General features: G+C 42.3%; 1 protein-coding gene across 1 annotated transcript in view; it reads left to right on the top strand.

Annotated features, from left to right (window-relative positions):
* LOC101482360 (A disintegrin and metalloproteinase with thrombospondin motifs 20) overlaps positions 1-27,500 on the top strand; it is a 78,287-nt gene that overhangs the window by 30,883 nt on the left and 19,904 nt on the right. Inside the window, exons 12-28 of the mRNA XM_004563778.5 lie at positions 9,318-9,463; positions 9,624-9,805; positions 10,658-10,794; positions 10,951-11,068; positions 13,556-13,651; positions 15,334-15,500; positions 15,788-15,917; positions 16,612-16,738; positions 16,821-17,031; positions 17,126-17,290; positions 17,669-17,839; positions 18,671-18,790; positions 20,109-20,216; positions 21,628-21,792; positions 23,305-23,574; positions 24,652-24,813; positions 25,021-25,197. Of these exons, the coding sequence (XP_004563835.2) occupies positions 9,318-9,463; positions 9,624-9,805; positions 10,658-10,794; positions 10,951-11,068; positions 13,556-13,651; positions 15,334-15,500; positions 15,788-15,917; positions 16,612-16,738; positions 16,821-17,031; positions 17,126-17,290; positions 17,669-17,839; positions 18,671-18,790; positions 20,109-20,216; positions 21,628-21,792; positions 23,305-23,574; positions 24,652-24,813; positions 25,021-25,197 (2,652 nt within the window). The remainder of the gene's footprint in view (positions 1-9,317; positions 9,464-9,623; positions 9,806-10,657; positions 10,795-10,950; positions 11,069-13,555; positions 13,652-15,333; positions 15,501-15,787; positions 15,918-16,611; positions 16,739-16,820; positions 17,032-17,125; positions 17,291-17,668; positions 17,840-18,670; positions 18,791-20,108; positions 20,217-21,627; positions 21,793-23,304; positions 23,575-24,651; positions 24,814-25,020; positions 25,198-27,500) is intronic.

The following is a 27,500-nucleotide window of genomic DNA, read 5'->3' as shown; positions in this document are numbered from 1 at the left end:
ACAGCGGAAGGAAAACACATGTCTCTCATCTAGTAAATGGACATGAATAATTATTGTGATGCAGTAAAGGCTAACAATGTGATATTTCTGTCAGTGCATTTAAATTAATGACACAAGCCAAACCTCTAATGGAGTTCTGTTTTGAATCATGATGCCTTTCCCTGCTAGTTCATTTCCTCTGCCAAGAAAAAGGAATAATTTATCATATATTACTATGCTGTCGCCACATTGATTGTAGAAACCTGCTCGAGTGGGTTCAGGTGATGGTCCTTGTTAGAAACTTGAAGCTGTACTCTAAGTGTTTTACGGAGACCCAACCCCCCCCATTAGCCTTAGTGTTCCCCTCGCTCTGGGATGCTATGCTAATTAGGCCTGAGACGGGTCAGTTACTTAAGATATGTGGAGAAAGGGGTGAAAAAGAAGAAACAAAAATGTAAAGAAAAGAGGGAGAGAGAGAGCCCTGATAGGGAAAGGTAAATACATGGGCCCTTTGAAAAAGGATGCCGACCGCCGTTCACAGTTGAGTCACCTTGTTGTGAACCCACGACCCCAAAACCTCTTTAAAAGGCGGGTGATTGGGTCAGTGGTCAGACCGTAACAGAGCCAGTCTGAGGCCAGCCAGCGCTCTCACAAAAGACCTCACATCAGTGATTCTGCTGGGCAGGAGGTGGGGAGGAGAGGGCTGAGGAAAGCAAGGAGGAGGTGAAGGAGGCTGTTATGGTGGGCTGGTGTTTAGCATTCAAAACATGCTGGAGAGGAGGAAAGAGAGGGAGCGAGAGAAGGAGGGCTCTCTTTTTCTCCTTAACCTTATGCCCTCCAGCAGTCTTGTAGTGTGGACCCATGTAAATCTCGTATCCCTTGTATCCTTTCATCTTGCTCTATCTCCCTCCTCACCATGTTAGGTTCTGGATCAGCCCAGTCTAGCGAAGAAAGGTTAACAGGGGATGGCTAACATCTTAATCCAACTACAACAACCAGACTAAACAGTAATGGTCCTGGGATTGTAGCTCCCATACTGCTCTCGACCTGAATGTGGGAGAAACACATAGAGTTCAATCGCACACAGGTTTGCTTTATTAAGATTCAACCCCTTAATCCCACTGGAGCTGATTTAGCTAGATTACCACTGATGCCTGATCTTTAGTGGAGACTAGTCTATATCAGAATTAATTTAAGGTTTAAAGAGACTAGCATACAATCTTATATCAAGTCAGGTTTTTATTCTTAACAGTTATGCATAACAGCATTTTACAAGAAACTACTTCACAGTGAAATATACTGTATGCATATCATATATAGTTTTAACCAGATTTAGCTGCAGTTTAATCTAACCTTCCACAACTAATTTCTATTTCAAATTCAAAATTTCTTTGATTACTCTGTCCACTTGCCACTTTATGAATCACTATGTAGGCATATACTGCCTTGAGCTAAATGTTTAAGATACCACCTTGCCTACATTGTCATAGGTAATAAATCTAGACGCATGCTCTTTCAGGCCACTTTTGTAGGTATTAAGTACTGGAAACCACTGGAAACTATTTGATTGATGTTGACATGACAGCATCACACACATAAAGCAAATCTCCTGTTCCATTACATCCCAGTGGTGCTCTATTGGGCCGAGATCAGGTGACTGTGGAGACTATTTGAGTACAGTGAACTCAGTGATATACTGGGTACATTGTGGTCATAAAGGGACGATTATGGTCAGCAACAAATAACCCAGGTTTTTCCAATCATCTATTGTTCCATTTTGATGAAACTGTGCAAAGTCCAGTTTCCTAATCTGAGCCTTACAGGTCCCGCTGTGGTCTTCTGTTGTTGTAGCTAGACTTTTAGTCAAGATCGCCTAAACTAAGACCAAGACAATACCAAGACCAGAGGGTATCGAGACCAAGACAAGACCAAGACCAAGACAGACCGAGTCAAGACCAAGACAAAGTCGAGATGAGACAAAAAAGTCTTTAAACTGCAGCCAGATGCTGCTTCGTTTACAGGTGTCAGGCATATATATGTGTTTTTGCGATGCACTCACTTACCGAGAGGACAGAAGCACGCTCCACTTGACTGCCGCGTCTCTCACCCTCTCTGTTTTTCACATAATGATATTATCCTATATCCTCGCATGTGATTGGCCACAATATGGAGGGATTAGAGCATAGCTGAGCCACTGTGTGAGAGCTGAGCAGTGAAAGGAAATTAAGTGAGGAGCCGGCTCTCGCCCAATGGGAGTCGACTCTTCTGATTCACTACAAAGCACTCTGTAAGCACGGCTCTTAGAGCTGATGCTTTTGCGCAGGACACATTATCGAACGTTACAATGTGTGTCAGGGATACTGTTGACTCCAAATCTCCCGACCACTATGTCGATCTGAGACAGCGAGACCAAGACCAAAGTCCGTTGAGACCAAGGCAAGACCAAGACCACGTAAAAGAGACCAAGACCGGTCTTGAGACATCCAACTCTAGTTGTAGCCCATCTGTTTCAAGGGTTCCACATGTTTTCTGTTCAGTGATGCTCTTCTGCATACATTGGACGTAATGAGTGGTTGAGTTACTGTCGCCTTCCTGTCAGAGTTACTGTCGCCTTCCTGTCAGCTCGAAGCAGCTTGGCCATTCTCCTCTGACCTCTGGTATCAAACAAGGCACTTTCACCAAGAGAACTGCTGCTCACTGAATGTTTTCTCCTTTTCTTTTTTTCTGGAATAACAGATGAGAGAAAAATGTTCTTTCATTTCTGCCTGTGTGTGCGTCAGCAGTGGCACCACCTTTGTTTGTGGTGCCGAGGCCCAGATTCATCTTCATGCAGGGTGCTCTTTGAAGTGGCGTTAGTTGAAAGAGCAGGGGACCCTACACCAACGCTCACCTGCCCACACAAGTGCTCTTTAATGTGGTGTCTGAGTGGGGTGTGCTTGTGTGTCTTTGAGCATGTTTAAAGTCTGATAATCTGCATGCCCAGATGACTCCTCTTCATTCTTTTGTGCCAGAATTGCGTTGTTCCTTCTTTACATGTCTTGGTTCTGCTTTTGCGTTGGTCCGTGGTTAGGTTCAAGTGTTAGGCTCTGCACGGGCCTCAGACCCTCATGGCTTCTTGGCTTTTAGCTGTCAGATTCGTAGGATTGCAGCTATGTCTCTGGGATAGGGGTCGAGGTGGGGGGGTTTGGGGGACTGAGGATCCCAGCTCTTTTCAGATACGTGTTTTGTTGCTTACTGTGTCGTTCTGAGCAATTCCATGTCATCTCATAAACTAATTTTCCCTCTTGCGCTTCTGTGCTTTTTGGGAAGAAGTTTTGCTCTCTCCAGTTATGAAACAAAGTTTCGACCACATTGGGTAATTGAGGGCAGTGCCTCAAATAGTGGGAGAGTAGCATGTCCTGTAAATGAAAGAGGGAGGTGGAGAAAAACTTTGTTTGTATACTGCTCAGTTAAATCAGGGCATTGGGCAGTGCAGGGTTCATGGGTAGTTTTCTCTCTGTCTCTCTCTCTGTTCCCTTCTTCTCTGAATATCTCCAATCCTGCCTGTTTGTCTCCCTCCCACCCTCCTTCCCCATCTTTTGCTTTCACTGGGTGCCGGAGTGAGTAATGCGGTCACATGACCTCGTGGCCGCTGCCTCTGTCATCTGGCTCAGTGGGCCGTGCGCTAACGAGGGCATCCCATCACTTGTTGTCTATAAATACCACCACCACTCTTCCTCCCTCCTTCCCCCTCCATCCTCTCTTTTCTTGCCCTTCCCCGTTTCAGTCCCCTCACCCTTCAAAAGGATGCCGCTTTCACGCCTGGCTGCGACTGTTTGCGTGTGTGTTTTAATTGTGTGCTTCAATGTGTGCGTTTATTGGAGAAGTACCTGTTTTTAAGTGTGAGCAGATGCACATGTGTAGATGTGTGCATGCAACTATGTGTCTTTGTGTGTGCATAGATTAGGGGCCAGCCTGCATGGTCAATAAGTGTCAAGCCGAAGTGCAGGGCTGCTAGGCCTTGTATCAGTATCCTACCCTTTGAAGATCCCAGTGCTGCTTCTCACCACGTTGTGGCTCAGCGGGTGGCAGAGGGGCAAAAGAGAGGCAACAGAGCTTAAGCTGGCTCTATTTTTTATTTTTTATTTTTTTGGATGATGAAGAAATGATGAAGTATTCAATGAATTAGTTTTTTAAATTTATTTAATGTGGTGGCTGCTAGCCAAGTTTTTAGTGTGTGAAATATTTGAAAGAAAGATTTCCACATACTCTTGTTCATGGCTTAAATGAACAGTTAGTGTAAATTAAGAAACAGGAAGTTGCTTTTGATTTACAGAATCTTGTTTGGAAAAGAATGACGACCCGCTCTGGTTTCAGCCATTTAGAGCTGAGATAGTGGGGTCTTGAAAAGTGAAGCCGGGGCAGAATGGAGTATGCTGGCGGAGGCGATGAGTGTTGGCTGGATCTCCGCTGGCAGCTTGACAGACTTGTTGTACGATGCCGGGACAGGCAGTGCGTTTGTGTGCAGTCTTGTGCGAGCGTGCACGTCTGCATGGGGATCGCGAGGCCAGTATCAGTGTTACTCTCAGCTAATCTCTGGGTATTTGCAGGATGTTGCCACTTTGATTTGCTATCATCGCACACATATCTGTGGGTTTGGGGTAACAAGAGGATTGTTGTTTTCGCATTCGTGCAGTTTACTGATTGAAATTCTGTGTCCGGAAACCACTGAGTGGAGCTTTCATTGCATGTGTATTTGCTTGATTACGCTATAATGTGGTGACATTTAAACCCGTCGCTGTGTGAAAGGCGATATATTCAGTGGAACTTGGAAAGAGTTACAAGATAATGGGACAACAGCAAGAAGCTGAAAACACTGCATCCGACTGTAGCAGTGAACCCACTTCCTGCACAAGCACAGACTTAACGTAGAAAGCCTTTATTACCTCAAGAGGAGGTCATGTTTTTGGTCGAGTTTGTGTGTCGTTATTTCTGCAAACATGATAGCTCAAATACTTTGCACACAACTGAACTGCCCAGCGCACTGGGGCACATGTGTATCAAACTTAAACAAGCTTTTCTTGCTTGAGCAGGACTCAAAGCCTATGGATGCTCTATGTTACATTCCAAGTATGAGAGTCCTCACAGTCCCAGGATGTAACTATATAAGAAGAGACATGTTGATTAGTCAGTGTGCAATCATTTTGCCAGTCAACCCTTCCTGGCTTGTACAAGGATGGTTCAGGGAGACACTTATGAGAGTATTCTCTCTGAACCACACTGACGTACACAATAATGTATTTGGCTAACTTGTTAGCAAGCAGTTGTCTCTTTACACATCTTACAACGACCCAACATAAGCATTCATTTAGAGTTAACATATGTGCCTAACGAATGTATTTGCAGTCTCCACCACTTCCTGAGGATGTTTGAGCTTAACTTTCTTAAAAATAACCAATAAAAAAATAATTGCTGACTCTGCCTGTCTGTTGTTTGGTAAGTTTACCTGATCTATTTTTGCTCACACAGATGCATGCTGCTGAGCAAAAAGAGTCTGAAGTTGAGCTTGTTTGTTACAGCTGTTTGCAGGAAGCTTTTTTGCATTTGTATGTAGATTGTGTAATTGTATATCTAAAACTAGGTGAGCACATATATAGGTAAGCACTTACTAGTCATTAGTTTGAGAACAGTATCACAGCCAACTATGGAAGACCACACAAAAGTGTGTCTTGCATAGATCTTTGTTTTAGTAGTGCCTGTCCAAAGTCAGAGACATGCAGAAACAGATGAACATTTGACCACTAGCTGGTAGATCCACCTGCAGTTTTTCTGTGACCACATTTTGACATAATGGCACTTGAAAACACACATATACACAACAGCTGTACGAGTGTGACTGGTAGTTACCTGGACACAGGGTCTGTCGGGATCAAACAGCAAATGGTACTGTATACTTTTATACCTTTGAGTGGCATTGTAACATTGTGGCTTTGCTCAGTTCTGGTGTTAAGTTCTAATCACAGATTGGGTTTATATTTAAAGGTTTTTTTTTCTCAAAAATGGTGATCAATTTACTAAAATCATCAATCATCAATCCTTTTTTATTACGGAAATGTTTCTTACACTCCTCGGAAAAACGGAGACCACAAATGAGGACAGGAAGCAAAGAGGAGATAAAATTAGAGGTTGTTGTTTCTCCTGTTGTCTGCCACACTCCTTCCAATGTGTCTTCTCATTTCTCTGTCTTGTCTTATGGTCTTTTAAGACACGACCAAAGAGGAGACTCGAGGAACTGACAGTGAAAACACGTGCATGGGCTAAAAAATGAGTCTGTGTGTATCCACTCTGTAAAAGCAGCTGTAAGGTGACTGATTTCCAGTCGCATGGCCAGCAAATGGAAGTGCTGCAGATGATCCTATGTTGTCATTGGGCCTCTACAGCTTCCCTCACCTCCAGGACAAGCGATAAAACACGTAAAACAAAATGACGCCATATTGAAAATTAACTGCGGTGGTCCATGCCATCGCATTTTGAGGGGTTGCTCCAGATGTTTCTAGCATTTCTAAGATTGCAGTCTGTTTTAATTTTGCATTGTTGGGAGGAAAGGGGGCTCCCAGCTGCTGGAGACAATACACAAACCCCCAACCATCCGAGGTGAACTCCTAACCCAGAGGCATGAGAAAGGCACCACCCGCATGAAAGGTGATGACTTTTGGAAATGGCCGTGTTAAAATGAAAGAGCGGAGTGCTTTTTAAATCAGTCCTCTACCTTCTCATTCCTCTTGTGATGTATGGCTTGGGTTCAGAAATGAGGCGCTCTCTGCAACAGTTTTCTGGCAATTACAGGGCGCTAACTTCCAAAGCAGCTGAGGTGCTCAGAGCAGATGCTGCTGTCCTTACTATTTTCACTGTTTGAGTTAGCATGCTGGTAACTGCTCTCTGTGACTCCATGGGCTACTCATTTAATCTTTATTGAGTATGTCATTAAGAGCCAAGAGGCAAAGGTATTGGGTATATTTCAGCTTACATGATCTATATATATACATGCATGCAATATAGGTGTATGCACATATGCATACTTTCATATGAGCTGGTAAGTTAGCTTGTACCTTTGTGAAATTTCTAATTTGAAACACATGCTAGTCACAGCTGGATGGGTTTCTCTCACGGGACCTCCAAGTGTTTCAACACATTCCCAGCTGAGGTCAAAATTTGACAATCTTTTCAGCAAAAAGAGGCTCGCCTGGTGTCCTTAATGGGCACTTGGGCTTTGCTAAATGCGCCTTTTTATTTCAGTGTTTTCCAAATGTGTATGTGCTCTTTGGTAGGAACCTAATTGGAAGTGAGTGTGGATCCAAGTGCCTTCAGACCCTAAGCAGTCATTCTTAACACTTAATACACATTCACATTTGCGCACTTATGTGTGTTTTTTTCTTTTTTTTTTTTGGTTTCCACCCCCCCACCCCCCCACCCCCATTCCTCCTTTCTTTTTTTTCACCACATCACCTTTTCAGGCCAAACAAAACGGATGTAAACAGAGGGTGCCAGCATGGATAGTGGAATGCCTCAGAGGCTTACACAGTCCGTGGTCCTCTGTGACAGACAGTCAGCCTTGTGTTTGACAGCTCCTTGGGTCCTGCTGCCTGTCTGCACTCTGGTGGTCTCCGCTCGGCCTTTGCAATTCACCGTGAGGGGATAAGGGGGGATGGGTAGCCCTGGAGAAGAGGTATAGAAGGGATGCTCAGGTCTGGGCTGACACTCCTCAAGTTGAGCGTGGGGGGCTGCAAGGGGAGGGGAAACTATTTGCTGTAACAAAGGAAAGCTTTTGGACTTACTGCCTAAATGTGTTTCATTGACAGTTCCATGAACTCGGTGAGCTCCAAAGTCCAGCACCTGTTTGCCTTTTTCTGTGGCATGGAAACTATTTCCAATAATGCGCATGCTTTATCAAATTCTTTTCAGCACTTTCCATTTGATTCTTTTCTTAATTCATTGTTTGCGCTCCAACAGAATTATCGGCGCGTTCAGTTTGCATTTACGCTAGACTCGGACTCAGGAGGAGTGAGCCCGGGAATTCCTCAAACTAGGCCCGGATTATGAAAATGTTTGTGGCTTGTGTAGTCCATACCCTGCAGCTCTTAACACCTGCCTGCCATTGTGTACAGACTTTACACTCCATCATTAAAGACCCACAAGTGTGTAAAACACACATGCAAACAAAGCCAGGATAGCAGAAGCAGCCAAATAGTACTTGCTTCCATGTGGTTTTGTGTATGCCCTTTTGCATTTGTACATCTGAGGTAATGAATACATGTTGTTAATTTGCATTAAAGCAGAAATTAACCAGGTCAGCCATTGCCCAGGAGCTACCTCTGATTGATTGACCGATCTCACTGGCTAATGAGCTGAAATGATAAAATTCCAGTGAAGTAAATGTGGCACGGTTTTGTTTCCATTTTCTCATGAGTCTTCAGAACATGACGCAGGCGCTCAAATGCCTCGTAGTGGAAAAAGGATTAGACATAGTAGATTCATTTCTCAGCTGATTGGAGCTGGGGGTGGGAGTAACAGGATGGACATGAAGCTCCCGACAAACGGAGTGCAGTCAAAATAAACACTGTGAGGTGTCCAGAAAGAACGTTTTCCTTTTCTGGTTAAAGGATAAAAAAACTGAGCAGGAGAAGGGAGCTTCTGATGTCAGGCTAGTAATGAACTTTCTTCCTCTTGTTATCACGACTCTAGAGTTTCCTTATCATGGTGCCACTGCTCCCCTCGCCTGTGTGCCCGGACGGCGGGCTACGTACCCAGACAGACGCCGTCTTGTCCTGCATTCTTTCTCTGAACAGGACCCTCTGATATCTTAGTCACTGAGAGGAGGATTTGGTTACACACAAAGGGAAATGTGCGTGCTGTGCTTTGCTTATGAAAGCGGTATTAGTTCTTTTTGGCAAAAGTTGCTTAGCGGGTACACACTGCTTGACACTGGAAGCCTTATTTGTGGGATAATTGGGTCTGTTGCATGAAAGCTCTGTGTTCCTGTATTTTGTTTTTTAATTCCGAAGATGGCTTATAAAATATAAAGTTTGGAATACAGGGGTCGGGTTAGAGATACACTAAACCACTTTTGTGAGTGTCAGATTGTCATTGTGTTCATTAAATTTCCTCTTACTATCGATTGTGTTGTGGAAATGCAATTTTCTCATGTGGGACTAAAGATCTAATAAGCCGATGACTGAGATGGCGAAGAAGAACACTGTGCCCAGGTGTGCTGTACTAGATTATGTTGCCTTCAGTAATGCAGGGGTTGCTTTTATACATTTTAACATGCTCTCTTCTTGCTTGTGTGTGTTCCATTTCAGTATTGCAGACATGGGATGTGTGTAAATAAAGATTTGGATCTGCAACCAGTCCATGGCGAGTGGGGTCCCTGGGGGCCCTACAGTGTTTGCTCCAGGTCCTGTGGTGGAGGAACGAGAAGCACCACTAGAGACTGCAACAAGCCTGAGTAAGAAATAATGAGATCGTTATTGACGGTCAGAGTGCAAATATGTGTGCGATAACTGTGATTTGGATGTGAACAACATGTTTAAAGATCACTTAATGTGATCTTTAAATTCAAACTTTGCGTAGTGCCTCTGTAATCGTTAATTTTCCCGTTGTTGTAGGCCCAGAAACGGCGGTAAGTTCTGTGTGGGTCGCAGAATGAAGTTCCGCTCCTGCAACACTGAGCCATGCCCACGAGGACAGAAGGATTTCCGGGAAGAGCAGTGCTCTCAGTTTGACGGCAAACACTTCAACATCAATGGTCTACCTCCCACCGTCCGCTGGGTCCCCAAGTACAGTGGCAGTGAGTATACCCAAACCATTCAAGCCACACCATCAGCAATACACACTATTTAAATGCAACTGAGCATGTAGCTTTAACTTTACGTAAACGTTCACCTTAAACACCACATCCCACATTTTTAAAGTGATTTTTTGTTTGCATCCAGTTACTCACAGTTTGCACAAATACGTCAGTAAACTTATCTGTAAATCCACAAGTGTGTGTAAGAGAGAAGCAAGGACCAAGACCTACAAAGTTGCGACGCCTCCACAGCCATTGCATTTGAATCTAATGTGCCTGAATTTTAATACATGGCAGGGGAAGACAGGCAATTTTTGTTGAGAAATTGATGAATGTATGATAAAAATCTACAGCTGTATTTTTTTTAAGGTGTCCTTAAGTAAACTTTTAATTGACACTAATCAAGGGCAACATAAAGTCTTTCCATATGAACTTCCTGGCAGCTTTCTCTTACAGATGTATGTCAGGCCCTGCCTAGATAGTCTGCCCCATGAGATTACCATCTGGCAAAGTTGCTGCAAGTGATTCTTTTAGTTAATTGATGCTGAAGCGAAGAAGCCAAGCCCCGGTCTGGGTACACTGTCAGATACCATCTAGAATAGAATAGAATAGAATTCAACTTTATTGTCATTGCACATGCACAGGTACAGGGCAACGAAATGCAGAGAATAAATATTCTAGATATTCTAGAGTCTAAATATTAGAGATAAAGCAAGAGTCTGCTGAGGGTCACAAAGAAGTAAATAGGTTTAAGTTAAAAAGTTTGTTTCCTAAGGATTCGCAGGATTTCACTGAAAATGTATCTTTATTGCTCAGAATTTTAATTTAATTGTTTTCTTTGTATCCTTTAAGTATTAATGAAGGATCGGTGCAAGCTCTTTTGCCGGGTTGCTGGGACTACGGCATACTATCAACTGAAGGACCGTGTCATCGACGGCACACCGTGCGGGCCAGACACTTACGACATCTGTGTGCAGGGCCTCTGCAGGGTATGTCTGCGTGCTCCTTGTTTTTCCCGATTACACTCAAAGCAATACTTGCTCACATACCCTCCGACGCCGTCAGCTTCAGCTTAGTTGCGCGCTGTCAGGAGCTTCACTCTAAAGCACACATTTCTGTCTTTTCTATCTTCTGCACTTCTGCAGCAAGCGGGCTGCGATCACGTGCTGAACTCAAAGGCCAGGAACGACAAGTGCGGCGTGTGTGGCGGCGACAACTCATCGTGCAAAACTCTGGAAGGAACCTTCAATGATGCTCAGTATGGTAAGTCCCTCTCAGCTCAGATTGCACGCTCTGTCCATTAATAACTGACTGTTCCACAAAACATATGTCAGCACATTCTGCAAATAAACAGGCTGTTATAAATTGTATATGCAGCAAACATAGACGAGCTTAGAAAGACTTTTAGTTATATGAGGCTACAACACTGACATTCAATATGTTCATATTAGGCACTGATGTCATGTATGGTTATGGTTAACATGTTAAGCTTGATGTGAAGAACAATGTATGCTTTGGACAAATTTTGGGGGAAAAAATACATGAAAGCAGTTTGCTCTAAAGCTTTACAAACTTTGTTCATGTCACTCAGTCTGGTCTTTTGATAGCAAACACAAACCTGACATCATCCCCTTTCAGCTGTGGTGCTTAAAGCAGTGCCTCACTGTGGGCCAACTGCTGATTGCATCCAATCCTTTTTAAGTCTGGGCAGTAAAACAGGACCAGCATTAGCATAAAAAGCTATGGGTGTGGCCTCTGTCATTTGTACTGTGCTAGTTTGGCACTCAACTTTAGCATCTCTATCCATCTTCCTTTTTCTGCGCTCCTTTGGCTCAGGGGTGGCAAAGTGTTTGAGGACTGTATTCAACCAAATCAGGCACTGACCTCAGCCCTGGAAATCTGGCTTAACCATAAGAACGACAAAAAGAAAAAAGAAGGAGTGGGAGTGTAGCCCAGGCAGGATATCCCTCTGCTCCTGTCTTGAGTCTGAGCCTGTCTTCTTGCCATTGAACCTTTTATTCTTTTTCTTTTCATGTCTCTTGATTTATTCCTTTTTTTGTCCGCGTTTCATTCATTGTGTTTACTTAGTTTTCCCCTTAATCCTTCTTCACCAGCCGACACAAAATGATGAACTGTCAACCATAAGTCTGGTTCCTTTTACTTGTAAACAAATATCTTTATGTTCGCAATACAATTTGTATTAAACATGCTTTTGTAGCTAACACCAAGGCCCGATAATACTTCAAATAGCACAAATACATTATTATTCTTTAAAAAACTGTGTTAAAACACAGGAATTGGTGACTCACTTACATTAACTGTTGATAGTTATTGTGAATCAAGAACTCCCACACCATCCGCCTTTTACTGAAGTTTCCTCAATGTTCTTCACTTAAAATGAAAATAATCTGTACACAAAATACTTAAGGGATTAAAAACACAAGCTAATTTTCTTTAGCAAAGCAAATACTATATAGTATTCCTTCTCGCTAGTGTCAGAAAGTAGTCTGTACAAGGTAAACCAAATCATTCCACAAGTGCAAGTTTTTTTTTGTTTGTTTGTTTTAACCTCGGGGTGTTGTATTTACTATTCTTTTCTGGGTCACTCTGTGGTGAGGGCTGATTGTGTGTGCGGTCAGTCGCTAAGCTAGGAGATACCACGTAGCCTCAGGGAGGGTCTAGTGTTGGCTGTTCCTGATGTATTTCTGTGGGCCTGTGAGCTTATCGTTACCCAAGTGGCTCTAGGTAGTGAATGTGACATAGCACTTAAAAGCAGTAACAGTGAACTCAAAAGGCAACTTTGGCAAGGTTTTTGTTTTGTTTCACGCAAATCTTTATGAGTGAAAAGTGTCAAGACGAAAAAAAAACCTTACTGTCTGTCATCTCTGTTTGGTGCAGCTCATTTCAAATCAAGACTAACAGACAGAAAGAGAAAGACCTACATGTGTGAGATCTACAAGGCTGATGAGAAGAAGATATGTAAAACAAGTGCTGCCCCCGAGTGGCTTAAGGTGTCAGGCTAATTGTCAGATCGCTTCAAACCCACCTCTTGTATTTTATTCCTTTCACTTCTCACTTGTGACTCTCAAGCTGAGCCTATATGAAAAAGGAAATGAGTAAATAATAAATCGACTCCTAGTTTACCTTTCCACCACCTGTTGCAAACATTAGACTAAAGGCAGTCTATTAGAGAGACCAAAAGTGCAAGACAATGGTTGCACCAAACAGCTGCTCATTATGAATGCAGTTCATGCAAATTCTGGTCCCAGTTTGGTCTCGCTGGTTCTGTGTTTTGCTTAATTTGTTGTTAAACCTTCATACCTGCATCTCGGTTATCATATTTTGGTCTTCACAGGCTCTTTCTCTTGCTCATGCTCAGTCGCCTTCTCTGTTAGTTTATCATGGGACAACAGGCCTGGTGTAGTAATTACAGGCCAAAGGTAAGTCCAGGGAATAATTACATATAATTTAACGGTCAGGCCTCTGAGACTATAACAGGGCCTCCTGCAGGTTATTTGAGATGACTAGACTTTTTTTTTTTGTATTTTTCCAAGTGTGACATTTAAATCCCTAGTGGTTGGAACTTCCCTAAGAGGAATTTGGTGTAGCATAGTGAAGCTATTATGGAAATCACAGTGGGGAGTGTTCAGTGCATTGGTGTTATCGTAGCTACGTTTTTCCCTCTTGAAAGTTCTTAAAAACGGTCTCAGTCTCTTGTTTGCCTGGTTTTGTTTCTTTCTTCTTCTTTAGGTTACAACACAGTGGTTCGGATTCCAGCTGGAGCCATGAACATTGATATCAAACAGGTCAGCTACTCTGGAAAACCAGAAGATGACAACTACCTCGGTGAGTGTACCAGTAAGAAGGTGTGGTTTTTAAAGCAACACCAGGTCAAATTTAAAAGCATTCAGTCTGAATGCGGTGGCAGTCCAAACCAGTCAGATGTATACATTACATTTCTTCGGTTCTCATCTCATAGGTCAATGCCATTACCCCGAACATGACCATAAACCGCGCTGACTCGGTGACCCAGAGCAGTAAAGGCAGATGTTAATGAAAAAGGGGTTGAACTCGAGAAACGAGCCAAGTTACTGTCAAACTGTTTTCAAAAATGAAAGGAAAAGGACTTTTTTTTCTCTTTTTTTACTGAGCACGTATATCGAGGAAATGTGAGGAGCGTTGGTTGAGGGTAAGCAAATGGAGTGTCAACCACTCGGAAAGATAAATGAGGCAGCAATAAGTGCTAATTAGATGCATGTGGAGCTTGAGCTGCATGGAAGTAGAAATAAGGGTTTTAGGGTCAGATGGACCTATTCTGTGCTTGCATGTGAGCAAGAGGAGGACACAGGAAAAGAAAAAAGACAAGCAAAAGAGAAGAGAGAAGCTCTTTTGCCCCCTTTGTAAAGTGTACAGGCATCCATGTTTCAGATGGATCAAGTTGTGTTCAAGATGTTTTAATTCCAATTGTCAGAAGAAATTTCTGGTGGACCCCTTTTGCCCCGCCAATTCTGGGAGTGCTGTCTGCATTAAATATGGTCAATGTTTGCAACACCCTTTCAGTTTTGCCACTTCAGCTGGTGCAATATGGAGGAATTTGTTTAGAGAAGATCAGGGTGACATAAATGGGTGTCAGTGGCTTAGAAGTTCAGGCGCCATTTTTCTCCATTTATTACGTGTATATTGTGACAATATTTCAAAATACTCCAACGAAACAGGTTGAAAAACAAAAATCATGTAAATACAGCGTTTGCGCTGTGCCGTGAGTCAAGAACAGCCTTTCAGAGCTGGTGAAACATCAGACGTCTCTGTCGCCAGTACTCCGAGTATGCTCTGAATGAGTGCTACTTTGAATTCAGTAAATAAACATAATTGCTTTCTCATTTGGCTACTCCCATGGGTGCTATCAATCTTTCTCCCTTTTTCTTCGCTCTTTTCTTTTTCCTTGTGTAATGAAAATTGCACATTAATGTCTTTTCTTCATTGTTCTTCATTTATGCGTACACGATTCTGGACAGTGCACAAATTCTTCTGCAGGCATAAGAAATATGTGATATGTTGCCATAAGTTATCTGCGTGCATCATTGTCAATTCTCTCTGATTATTTGGCATTGCACAACTTGCAGATTTAAATGCAAAACAACAAAAGTTTTTACTAGGCTTGATTAGATGCATTGTTTTGGCATGTACTCACAGACTGTAATTCAGAGGTGGTTGTTTAGGTATTTGTGTGTATTTGCAGTCAGTGAAGATCCTTTGTTTCCACTCCAGTGTCAATCACCGAAGAGAGTCCCGGAGTCTGACTCCAAATAAATGCAATTTGGTGTCACCGCTGTTTCAACATACGGTACCTCCTCGGACGGCAGAACAATAGGTTGGCAGCTGTCTGCCAGACTGTTTACTTTAAATGTAGGCTGAAAGTGACAAATGCCGTCTCGCGCATTCCCCAAACTTCAAATTGCGAGGGCAAAGCTTTCCTTCTTCTGTCTCTTGTGGTGAAATGTGTCGTTCTTATTCGAATGTCATTCCAGCATTATCCGATAGCCATTCCAATTTCCTCCTGAATGGAAACTTTGTGGTGGCCATGTTCAAAAGGGAAATCGACTTCAAGGGAACCGTCATTGATTACAGCGGCTCAGACACAAAAGTTGAGCGCATTAACTGCACTGACCGTATTGAGGAGGAGCTCATTCTGCAGGTATTAATAGGAAGTTTGTTTTCTTTTAATGCTTAAGTCAACTTTATGTTATTACTGTATCAGTTCTGCTTTGATTATTTGCATACTGTGTGTTCTTCTGTTAATGTTTCTCCCCACACCGCTTCAGTTTTCACCTCTGCGTCTCTTTTCTGCAAAAGTTTGCTTTCGTTCTCACCTAGTGACACACTGATCTTAATCCCTCTGTTAAAGAGGTGAGAACTCTGTGTGGACAAAATAATAAGCATGTCAGACCTTTGACCTCGCCTTTTCCAACGTTATTCCCACAGGTCCTGTGTGTGGGAAACCTCTACAACCCAGATGTTCGTTACTCCTTTAACATACCCATTGAGGAACACAGGGAGCAGTTTGTCTGGGATCCCTCAGGCTCCTGGCTTGAGTGCAACCGCATCTGCCAGGGTAAGATCTCTTGGCTTCCAAATCTCCACACATGAAGAACACGATCATTTTTCATTGGCTTCTGTGAATTTAAAATCACTTCAGAAATGGGGGGAAGGGACCTTTTGAGCTGCTGGGATGCCTTCATAAATACAGAAATGAATATTTTTTAAGCTCACTGTTGTTCAAAATGTGCAGCATTTGTCTTTGTGAAGAGTCAATGGCCAAACACTCCAAAAGTGTGAAGTATACAGGATCAAAATGTATAGTGTGAGCTTCAGTGCAAATATTATTATTAATTAATATTATTAATATTTTGATTTCTTCTCCATCATGTTACTCACACCTCTAGATTTTAAAAACTTACTCAATCGGCCTCTGGTTTCTAAAGAGCCCCTTCTTTGCAACCCCATTCTGATCCCAGGTAATCGCATTACCTGACACCTTCACCTTCGCCTGGTTTTACTACACCCCACAAATTTCCGTTTTAGTAGCAAGCTACTCGGTTTCCCAGTGGATCAGAGTGCACAGCGTGTGTTTGAGGGGTGTGAGACCTGCACACCCCTAAGGCTGGAGGATTGAATGTTAGAAAGCTAGCAAGACTTGTTAAAGGCGATGAAATGTGATATTTTTAAGTAAAGTGACTACCAGATGTTGAACGATCTGAACGTTGCTTTATTTCACTGTTTGTGCGTGTGTGTGTGTGTGTGTGTAGGTGAGCGAAGACGGAAGAGAGTGTGTGTGCGTAGGAGCGATCACCTTGAGGTGTCGGACCAACGCTGTGAACATTTACCTCATCCCGAAGCCGTCAACGAGCCATGCAACATAGACTGTGAAGTCAGGTGTGTATTAATGTCCCACGGTCCCACTTCCCGTGCACGCCCACAGTCAGACACTTCATGACAACCCTTCTCTGTCTCGCAGGTGGCACGTTGCTGGAAAAAGTGAATGTTCAGCTAAATGTGGCCCAGGCTATCGCAACCTGGATGTTCAGTGTATGAAGTACAACCGGATGAAAAGACAGAGCGAGAGAATGGAGACCAGTGCCTGTGCCGACATCCCCAAACCAACGACCAGAGAGCCCTGCCACGGTGACTGTCTGCTGAAGAGCTGGCAGTACAGCGCCTGGTCACAGGTACAGTCGGAGGAAATTACATTGTACATTGTGAGGGCCTAGCCCGGTTAAGGACTTTAAAGCCATCCAACCTGCATGACTTTTCCATATGCAGTGTTCTAAGACATGTGGACGTGGCAGCCGTAGCAGGGAGTCTTACTGCATGAACAATTTGGGCCGCCGGCTCGTGGACAGAGAATGCAATGAATACCAGAGGGTGGTAACTGAAACCTGCAACGACCACCCGTGTCCGAAGTGGATCATCAGTGAGTGGAGTGAGGTGAGCCTGGATGCTCTTAGACATGCAGATATGACCACACAGAAACAGATATCCCAGAATAGAAATGATTTATTCCTCAGAATGAGAGGATGAGTTCAACACACCTCATAAAAGTAAGCTTCTGCAAAGCCACATGCAAATAATAAACAATCAAATTACTGGCGTACTATATATAGTGTATATGTGATGTAATACAGGGGATACCCTGAACCTGCAGCTTGAAGTATAACTGCTTTCTCTTATAGTGTTCACACCAATGGCATAAATAGGACAGGACAATTAGCATAAAAATGTGTACTCACCATCGACTGTTTCGTAGATTTTCAGTAACTTCATAAAAAACAAACAAACCTCAACCTACAACTCTTCTACCATCAGTGCCTGGTGACTTGTGGGAAAGGGATGAGGCACAGACAAGTGTCCTGCAGCATGGGAGCCAGGGAGGAGAAGCTGAGCGAGCACCTCTGCGACATGACAAGTAAACCCCCTGCCGTGGGAAGCTGCGAGCTGCCCGAGTGTGCATCTTGGCAAGTTGGCGTCTGGGGAGCGGTGAGTTCTGCGCACACACACGAGTAAGACACACACACTGACACAGCGGGGCGAGGTGACTCCATTCAGTGTTTGACTGAGGAAATGGGTTGCATGTGTGAGTGCCTAGGATTTACTCTGTGTATGTGGTTGTGGATATGTGTGTGGTCAAAGAGAGAGAATGTGGCAGTAGGAGACTCAGTGTAGATTTGTAGTGCGTGTGTGTAACCTGATATACCTGCAAGTTACAGCAAAGTGTGCTTACTGTGACACCAGCTCCCATTTCCTTTATGCTACTTTCACTTTGCCCTCATATCCTGTAAGACTAAACCTGACCCACACTATTAGAGACACACATACACATTCAAATATACAAATTTCCCACTGTCTCTGGGTAGATTTAACTACATTTTAGTAAAGAACAAACTAAATAAAACAGGCATGAATGGGCGTTTTTCACCATTCATAGTGTAGTTTTGTAACTAATAATACGCTCCCAGACATGTTTGTATTAAGTCAGATAGTAGTATTTACAGAGCTGGAATATATTGACTCATTACTGCCTGGGTAATTATAATTTGCAGATCAAATAAATCTATCTTGTGGCATTTTCTGTGCTCTCGTGTGGTACCTAAACATGATGGGAGAGCCTTGTATGTGAATTAAGAACTGGGTAAAGGGTCGAGTTGAGGCTCCGGGTGTGTATGTGAATGGATGTCTGTGTGTACGTGTCAGGGCCTCTGCTGAGCAGGACCTTGACTGAGGCCCTGTCTAAGATATCAACCTTCAACCTCCAACTTCAGCAGAGTTGGCATAGGTGCGCATGTGTGTAACTTGTTTTTTTTCTTTTAGTGTTCAGTGACCTGTGACCATGGCTACCAGATGAGAGCTGTAAGGTGTGTGTCGGGGGATTACGGCGACACAGTAGATGACAGAGAGTGCAATGCTGCAGCGATGCCCAGAGACAGTCAGGTAATAAGAAACCTAAGATCGTGCATCGAGTCAAGAGTCAACCATACAGAGTCTTAATTAATAGGTTTTAAGTGGATTTTACCGTAATTTCACCATAATGCGAAATATTTCACAAACAGTTAAGTTTTTTATGGGACTACTCCCTGAAAATATATTGTAATGTGACCTTCAAATATATGAATCCAAAATGCATCCCCCCGCCCGCCCACACACACACACACACAACGCTCATTACTACTGTAAATCCGGCAAGTGGCACGCACAATTTAGATTACTGATGAGTTTATGTTCCTAAGTCACTTTAAAACAGCATTAAGTAATTTCTGATTACTTCAGAGGAAGTGGAAAAAGCACTAAAAGCATCTGTATTTTATCACCTTTAAAACACTTCTTCTATCTGAACAACCACCAGAAATGAAGCAGTGCCAGCAACACTCTTGTCAGAGCTACAAATGAATGTTAATATATCAGCATTAAGTCCAACATTAACCTTCCTGTTTTGGCTTTACCAGCTCCCAATGGGGAGACTAGCACTTTAAATTGCTAAACGCTTTATTATGTTCCCCATCTACTTGCCAGCTGATTGTGGTTTGGTGCTGGTCAGGTAACACAAGTGTAAAGTGGGTTTATCAGAGCCTTTTGAGTGAAAACAGCTGCCTGCTGTGGCTGGAAAGAAGGTTGGCAAGAGTGATGGAACTGATCTAAACACTGCAGCTGTGGGTCAACAGTGAGCTAAAAGTTGTGGTAAGGCTCGATATGGCAGATTATTTTTTTAAGATATAGACATGGACAAGTGCTGCTTTAAATCTTACTGGATTTAGCTTGAAAACTAATCTAATGGTGTTTTGTTTGGCTTCCAAACAAGCTGAGGTCATAAATTCTGCTCAAAGGTACCCTCCCTTTACTCAGATTTTAGATGCATATAAAGAAACTAGAATTTAGGTAGAGCCTTTTAGTGTCAATCTTGGAACATGCATAGTTCTGCAGAATGAAGGGGAAACATACAGGTAACACTGACTTAAAAAATCTTTTTGATGTCCATTGACAATGATGGACACTCAAGGCATTTGACTGATCTTAAAGTTTATAGATAAGTGATCGTTTCTAGGTGTTTGATTTCAGGTTGTCTTCAACAGTACTACGTTTTAGGGTTCTAGGGCTTAGAAAGGTGCAATGATATATTTTTGGGGTATATTAATAACCATATTTTGCCCCAATTTGTTTAATTTACCCTATTCCTTTAAGACAACTTAAGATCCTTGCATATTTGCTTATTAGCTCATCACAGGGCAGTTTGTTACAATGTTTGTCATTGAAGGACTGTGAGATGCCATCATGCTCACGAGCCTCTCCAGCACAAAGCACTCCTCGTCCAGACAACTCTGCGCAGTTCCTGACTCAGTGGAGATATGGCTCTTGGACTGCGGTAAGGAAATAACTTGAGGTTGGTGGATCTGTTAGAGCATAATCTTTGTACTGTTTTGTTCATCACTGTGTGTGTAGATCGAGTGAAAGTAGGACTGTAGGCCTCTGACAAAGAATGAAAAATAAGAATATTGATGGAGCAATTTGTGTGCGGTTTGTGCGTGTGTGTCTCAACCACACTCAAGTCATGTTATGTGTTTACGAATATTAGGTTGACATATTCAACATCACTGTATATCCCAACATTCCTCTAGAAAGTACATACTGCACATAACTACAATCCTCTGTTTTACCCCCTGCTGTAACTACACACTCACACAGACATACAATATGCAGACACGTGCAGGCTCCAGTGTCTTGGCAAAGAGGTCCCTCCGCCTTTCTAATACTTTGCATTGTTATTCGGAGCAAATGGAAACCAGATTTCATCTAAACACGAGTCTTCGGTTTCTGAGATTGAACCCCATCTGTCAATCTGAAAAACCGGTGTGAGCTCACATGTCAGAGGCCAGCGCCAGTACGGTCTTTCAGACACACATGCTCCACATGCACATATATACATGCATGCATTCCCCAAGGAGCAGCATTGCCATCCTCAGTGTGACATTGATATGAAAGCGATATTAATGTTTCTGTTTGAGCTAGAGCTGCTTGATTGCATTAGATATTCATCTCTTCAGAAATGTTTCCATGGTGTCGCGCTGAGATGGCAGGAGTAAACCTTCAGAGCATAATTATGAGCGCTGAGGGAGTTATGTTAGGATACCAGTGACAATGAATTCATTTGTAAGGTGAAGAAGTCACAGTATATACGTTTAAAAAACATAATGAAGTTGCTCCTTTCCTGCATAAAAAAGCCAGGTTATTACTGTAATGAAATTAGGCACCAATACTTTGAACATGGCCAAAAGATCCAGATCAGTGACTTGAATTAGATGAGGTAAAGTTGAACCCTTTATCATAAGCATCATGTCATACAGCACTCCTGGATGTATTTTATATTGTAATTCTCATCTCTTGGGAACCATTAGAATTTTCTCTCTAGCCCAAAATGGTCGAGGGGTTACAGTAAAGTGAAGCACACAAATCTAGAGCTGATTTTTCTGCCTGTGTTCAGACAGCAGTACCTTTTGAATGCTTCGTGCTACCAAATATCACAATAAAGCTTGCCCTTCCTTCTTTACAAAACCATTTCACTAGCTGGGCCCACGTCCTCATTTTAGGTTTGACAGCGTTTTAGTAGGTAAAAGTGAATGCTTTGGCATAAATTGAGCTGCGGTTTGGGGAAGGCCTCAAAGGGGACTGTCGATGGCTCCCGGGCCTGGCAGATCCCCATGTACTAAATAGAAGCAAAGAAGTTAAAGAATGGAGAACACGTGAGAGAGCTCTGCTTGTATGTGCATGTCCTCCAGTGCTCCGTGTCCTGTGGCAAGGGAAAGCGGGCTCGTTATGTCAGCTGCCGAGATGTCCACGGAGGAGTGGCAGACGAATCCTACTGCGCCCACCTGCCCCGCCCCGCTGAGTTTGCCACCTGCTTCAGCCCCTGTGGGCAATGGCATGCCGGAGAATGGTCACCTGTAAGTAAAACATCCAGCTGTGTCGAATAGAAACAGATGTTTCCAACAATTTTCAAATCGTGTTGAAACACAATGAGCTGTAAACACTGTTCGTGACGTCACTAAACCAGCATTTGCATGGAGTCAGTGATGAGCTGTAGTTTTTGCATGAATTTGCTTGAGTGAAAAACAAATTCCTTATACTATTTGAACCCAAGTGAGATTTCTTTGATTTACAGTTTATGGTGGGACCAACCTGCCAACTCTATATTGTCTGTTGATTTCTCACTCATCGTGTTTTTCCTCTTTGCTCTCTACGTACCACAGCTGGTCGAGGCAGACGGCTGCCTTCTCTGTGCATAGTTTTGTGGGAGGACTTTTCTTGTTAAAAGGGAGTTTCCCATTGTCCCCCCCCCTAATTAGATTACATTTTAATGTCACATAATGTTGATTTCTACTCTTGTTGTATTCATGTTTTTAGTCTCATGGGGGCTTCCCATCAAAAGAACTCACCACGAAATACTGCAAATCTGTTCATGGGAACATCAGTGAAAATAACATTGCTCAAATGTAATTCAGAAAATGGAAAACATCCAACAAAAATGTCATGAGAGAGATAAATTTAAAAAAAAAAATCTTGAAATTGATCAAAAGCAAAATTTAAAAAAAGGGTAAGCAGTCATTCACTATCCAGACTTTAGGAGTATATAGAAAATGTTTGGTTACTAGTGTAACCACGGTTCTCTGCTAAGCAATATTCCACAGTGCTCGTGGAAGTGCAGGCATCCCAGAGATTCCTCTGTGTGGTTGATACCCAGGTGATGCCTGAGGGGATGGGTCAACTCACAAGCAGCTGGGCAAGGGCAAGACGCCACCAATGGTTACCTGACAATATTCAGTGGTAGCAGTAATCACTAATGCTCAGCTAGCAATAGCTAAACAAACATAAAACTCAAGCTACTTGATGTGTTACAGTTATGCAACAACCACTACTAGAAGAATATCTCTTGATGTAAATATGTACATCAAATATAACTTAGTAGTTAATCCTTAAACTAGAAATACCCACATTGATGGTCTAACCTTGATGGTTGCATCAGCATAAGATGGATCATTTTGGCTCAGGACCGCTGAGGAGTTCTAGTGATCTTTGTAGGGAAGAAAGCAGGTATGCTTGGTTTGGGGCTGGGGGCTATTATAAAGGGGGTTCTGGGAACCTGTGTGATTGGTGATTGGTCTGTCTTGGTCAGACTAGTAGTGGTGGTGGTAGTGGAGCTTCCGCAATTGGTCACACAAGACGGCGCTTCTCATGGTGCAACACGTAGCGAGGTTTGAAACATTGATTCTTACTTAAGGTATCCAAAAGCCCACATTTTTCTGTCTTATAAAAACATAATATAGTTCTCAGAGCTTTGCAGAACATGCAGTAGATTTTCTTTTTTCCAAGCATTTTTTTCTCATTAAAAATCACAGCTCTTCTATTTCACCTTTGTTTTTAAAACTCTTTGGCTCTCTTCCCACACCTTCCCACAGTGTTCAGTGACTTGTGGTGTAGGAAGAGCCACCAGACAAGTGGTTTGCTCCAACTACCCCCAGCCAGTGGACCAGTCTTTCTGTGACCCGGATGAGAGGCCCGTGACAGAACAGGAGTGTACTGCTGCACCCTGTCCTTCTGTTTACCACCGCCAACGCATTAATGACCAGCCCTACGAATATCCTCAGGATCCAGGACGTCACCCAGGGCACAGCAGCTGGAATGTGCCTTCAGCAGACAACCAATGGAGGACCGGACCTTGGGGCGCAGTATGTTCAGCATGAGATAGTTGAAGAAATAGCAGGGTTCAAATATATTTTGTCAAGGTTCCTTTTAATGCACTTGGAGGGTTATTAATGTCTTTTTTTTTACATACAGCAAAAGTAAGCTTTCATATTAATGTAGAACCAGCAGTGTATATACAGGCCATGCCTATATAACATGTTGTTGAGAGACCTGTGTGTGTGTGTGTGTGTGTGTGTGTGTGTGTGTGTGTGTGTGTAAACACATTCTTGCGAACACATCTAGTAGGAGTGAGGTAGCAGATGTTTTCATTTCCCAGGGCAGAAGGCCATACATGGTAAAGGACTTTATGGACAGCTTAAAAGGAATACTGAAGGCTGCAGTGTATACATAGCAAATGTTATATTTCATGTCAGTGTCAGTGACTGGTATTTAGCAATACCAAAAAAACAATATGGTATCAAAAGTGTTGTTTTTGATGGTCCTATTAACAGATTCAAAAGGTAGTGCCTTGATTCCTTGGCTGAAATTAGTTCAGCATTAACAAATCCAAATAGTTTGAGGCAGTTGAGGCTCTTAATATACTTGGCTTTGAATCGCGTTGGCCCAAATTCAGATAGAATGCCATGTTTCATTTCTTCTTTTAATCCTTTTAACCTTGTTTGGTAGTTTTACGTCTGCATAGTGTTTGCATGTGTGGAGGAAGGTCAGTGTAGGTGTGGTTGTCCCTGTTGGTAGTAGTGTTATTGTTAATGTTATATAAAAAGAGCTTTTTACATGCATTTGGCATGAAATTGCTCATGTGTTTCCAACCAGTTATCAGTGTGAAACCAAATGCAGTGTTACATATGGGTCACTTTTACTCAGATTGTCCCTAGTGGCATTATGTATGTACTCTTACACTTCATAAATAATGGGTGCGGTGGAGACTGAAAGTTCTTCTTTAGACTCATGTAAACATGATACTGCTGCAAATAGATTCTATAAAGAGATTTTACATTTGTTTTATGTTAGATGTCAATTCAAGAGCTTGGTAGTCCAATCATTTTGAATTAATCATAATCATTGTCTGAATATAATTGCATATTTTGTGTGCTCTCCAGTGTTCCAGCACCTGCGCAGGAGGCTTCCAGAGGCGGGTGGTTGTTTGTCAGGATGCTGATGGACGCAGCAACAACTACTGTGATGAGAGGGTTAAACCTGCTGAGTCCAAGAACTGTGATTCTGGGCCCTGTCCTCTGTGGAACTACGGTGTTTGGGGAGAGGTGAGACCATATTTATAGTTAGAAGTGCAGTTCGCTCATCTCTTTTGTTTTCCATCGACCATTTATGCGATCCCCATTTTTGTTTGTGTATTTTTTATCACACAAACAGGGACTTGGTCTAAAAATCTGGTAGTCATGTCTCTGTAAGTCAAAGCAAACTGATCTGGAATCGGAAAAACAGAACATTTTGTTTGCTGTTCCCCTCAGTGCACCCAAACTTGTGGTGGAGGGAGGAGAACTCGCCTGGTGGTATGTCAAAGGCCCAATGGACAGAGGCTCAATGACTACAATTGTGACATCCTAGACAAGCCACCTGACATGGAGCAGTGCAACTTGCAGTCCTGCCCAGGCTCTGCCTCCTGGCACCGTGACCCATGGAAGCCGGTATGATAGTACTAACTAATTTAACTTCAGTGGTTATTCTTCCTCAAGAAAGGTGTGTGCTGCATTTACTTCAGATCTGCATTCTTAGTGTGTTTTCAGCCTGAAACTATCAAAGGTTCTGAAGCAAGAGCTGGGTTATCTCGCACCACTGTTGCCTACCCAGCTCGAGCCCACCCAGATGGGCCCTGCAGTGGCATGGGGCTGATTACAAGTTAAAAAAAAGAGGAAAAACATACCCAAAACAATGCTGCTCCACTTAGGGAATCATTAAAAACACATGGATCCCATTTATGAGCCAAGGCTCCAAATTAAAACATATAAATCAGGACAGTGCTGTCTAACAATGCCATATATTTCTAACTCCAGAAAATATTTATTTTATACATGAGGCGTGAAGTAAATGATGTTGTTATTGCTGTCTTCACCCTGTGCCCAAAGTACACAAGTGTATATTTGTGTATAAGAGTTAATATTATGACCTTTATTGAACAGCAACAACAACGACTTTCAGTGCATTTTGTAGATGTTTTTTTGTACAGTATGATGATATTTTGCAAGGAGCTGGTTATATTTAATATTTCGCTGGTGCTCTTGGTCAAACTTCTCTTGTCTCTCAATGAATAATGACATTTTGTACAGAGGAAAATATTTTCCATCATTTGTTTTGACTTACATTTTAATGCATCTCTGTTGGGTTAAACTGAAAATATATGCAGTAACGTTTAAGGGAAAAGAGAGAATTTCACAAAAGACGTAAAAAGTCGTTTTGAAATTATATTTAAAACCTAAAAAAAAAAATGCAAAGTTTTTCAACAAGAGGCATTATAGTAAAGGTTGTTTAATATATGATGTAATGTATGTCACACGGGAGAATTCCATACTTTCCAACAGCTTTCAAAGACGTGTCCCAGTTCTCACTGTGTATACTTCATCTTCCAGTTAGAAGGGGATACGTCATCATAATAAGGTGCTAATAACTTAATTTTAAATATTGATGACTTAGCGGTATTGTGAAGATTGAATTTTTATCATATTTCCAGGCTTAGAAATAATTTATTTATTCTGTTTCTGGTTGATAGCATCAGTTCAGCTTAGTCAGTGTGCAGTAAATCAAAACCATTGAGAAGTTCATTATTATTGTTGATCAAAGAAAGCACGCAGATACCTCCTTTGTGTAAAATTACAGTCGATTGTTGTTTCTCTTTCATCCTTTGGCCAGTTTTATTTCTGAAGGATTTCGTTCAAATGAATCATATTTATTTGTTTACAGTGTATTATTAATTGTTGCAGCTTTAATATTTTGTTGCAGTTTAGACTTGTGTAATGCTTCACTTGAATTATTTGACATTTTTCACACGTCCGCCAAATAATTCTGCATTTGGAGGGTTATTAATGTCTTTTTTTTTACGTACAAAAAAAGTAAGCGAAGTATGCAAAGACCAAATTCTGCTTTGGTCTTTGCATTCACTCTGCTACACTGAGAGGCAACATGTTCAAAGAGCCACATCATTTCCAAATTCGGCTGTCAGGTGAAAAGTATGTTCTATATTAGCATGAAGACTAAATATTATTTCAGAAATATGTTTGCTGCTCTTATTGTTCTAATCTTTAAAGAGCAACTAAACACCCGAACCTTGAAGCCATTTTTTCTTTAACATTTCATCTTTCGTTAGTAATGTTGAAGTGAAGGCGTGTTTGTGTCATTACAGGTGCAACTAGGCACACATTCAACCTTAATATGGATGAAAGACTTGAAATGTTTAACTCAGTAAAAGACAGCTCTTCAGTCAAGTATTAGTAACGTAAACTGTGAACACTTTGTAACTTATCCAGGTAAACACAGAGCATTTGCCATATACAGTCTGAGTATGCGTTGGACTTACACACCGTGCAGGGATTGAATCTATATTTGCAGAGTCAGGCTTCCACTAATGCTTAATTACCAGTTATACACTGTGACATGTGTAAATCCTCCGAGTTACATTTGGATTAAGCCAAAAAATTATCATGACAAATATTTCAGGTGAAGTGTTGCAGCTTGGTCTCTGTTTATGTTGGTATCCTTCCCAGTGGAGGAGGATCGCAGTCTGCCTCTTTTTGTGGGTTCTTTTATTTTTTTGCTTCTCTCCCTGCGTATTTGTGTGACGACTTTCCACTACAACCGAGACTCCTCACCCATGGCAGTTTCACTCCCAGTCGTTTTATTAAAGTCTGTGGTGCAAAGTTGCACAAACCCAAAGGGCCAACTCTGCTTTATTTTGCATATTTTGGTACGTTGTTGTGCTTGTTGCTATTTATTTCAT

The sequence above is a fragment of the Maylandia zebra genome, linkage group LG7 (assembly GCF_041146795.1).
Source record: "Maylandia zebra isolate NMK-2024a linkage group LG7, Mzebra_GT3a, whole genome shotgun sequence".
NCBI lineage: Eukaryota > Metazoa > Chordata > Actinopteri > Cichliformes > Cichlidae > Maylandia > Maylandia zebra.
The sequence above is the reverse complement of the archived record's forward strand: the minus strand, read 5'-3'. Positions and strand labels throughout refer to the sequence as shown.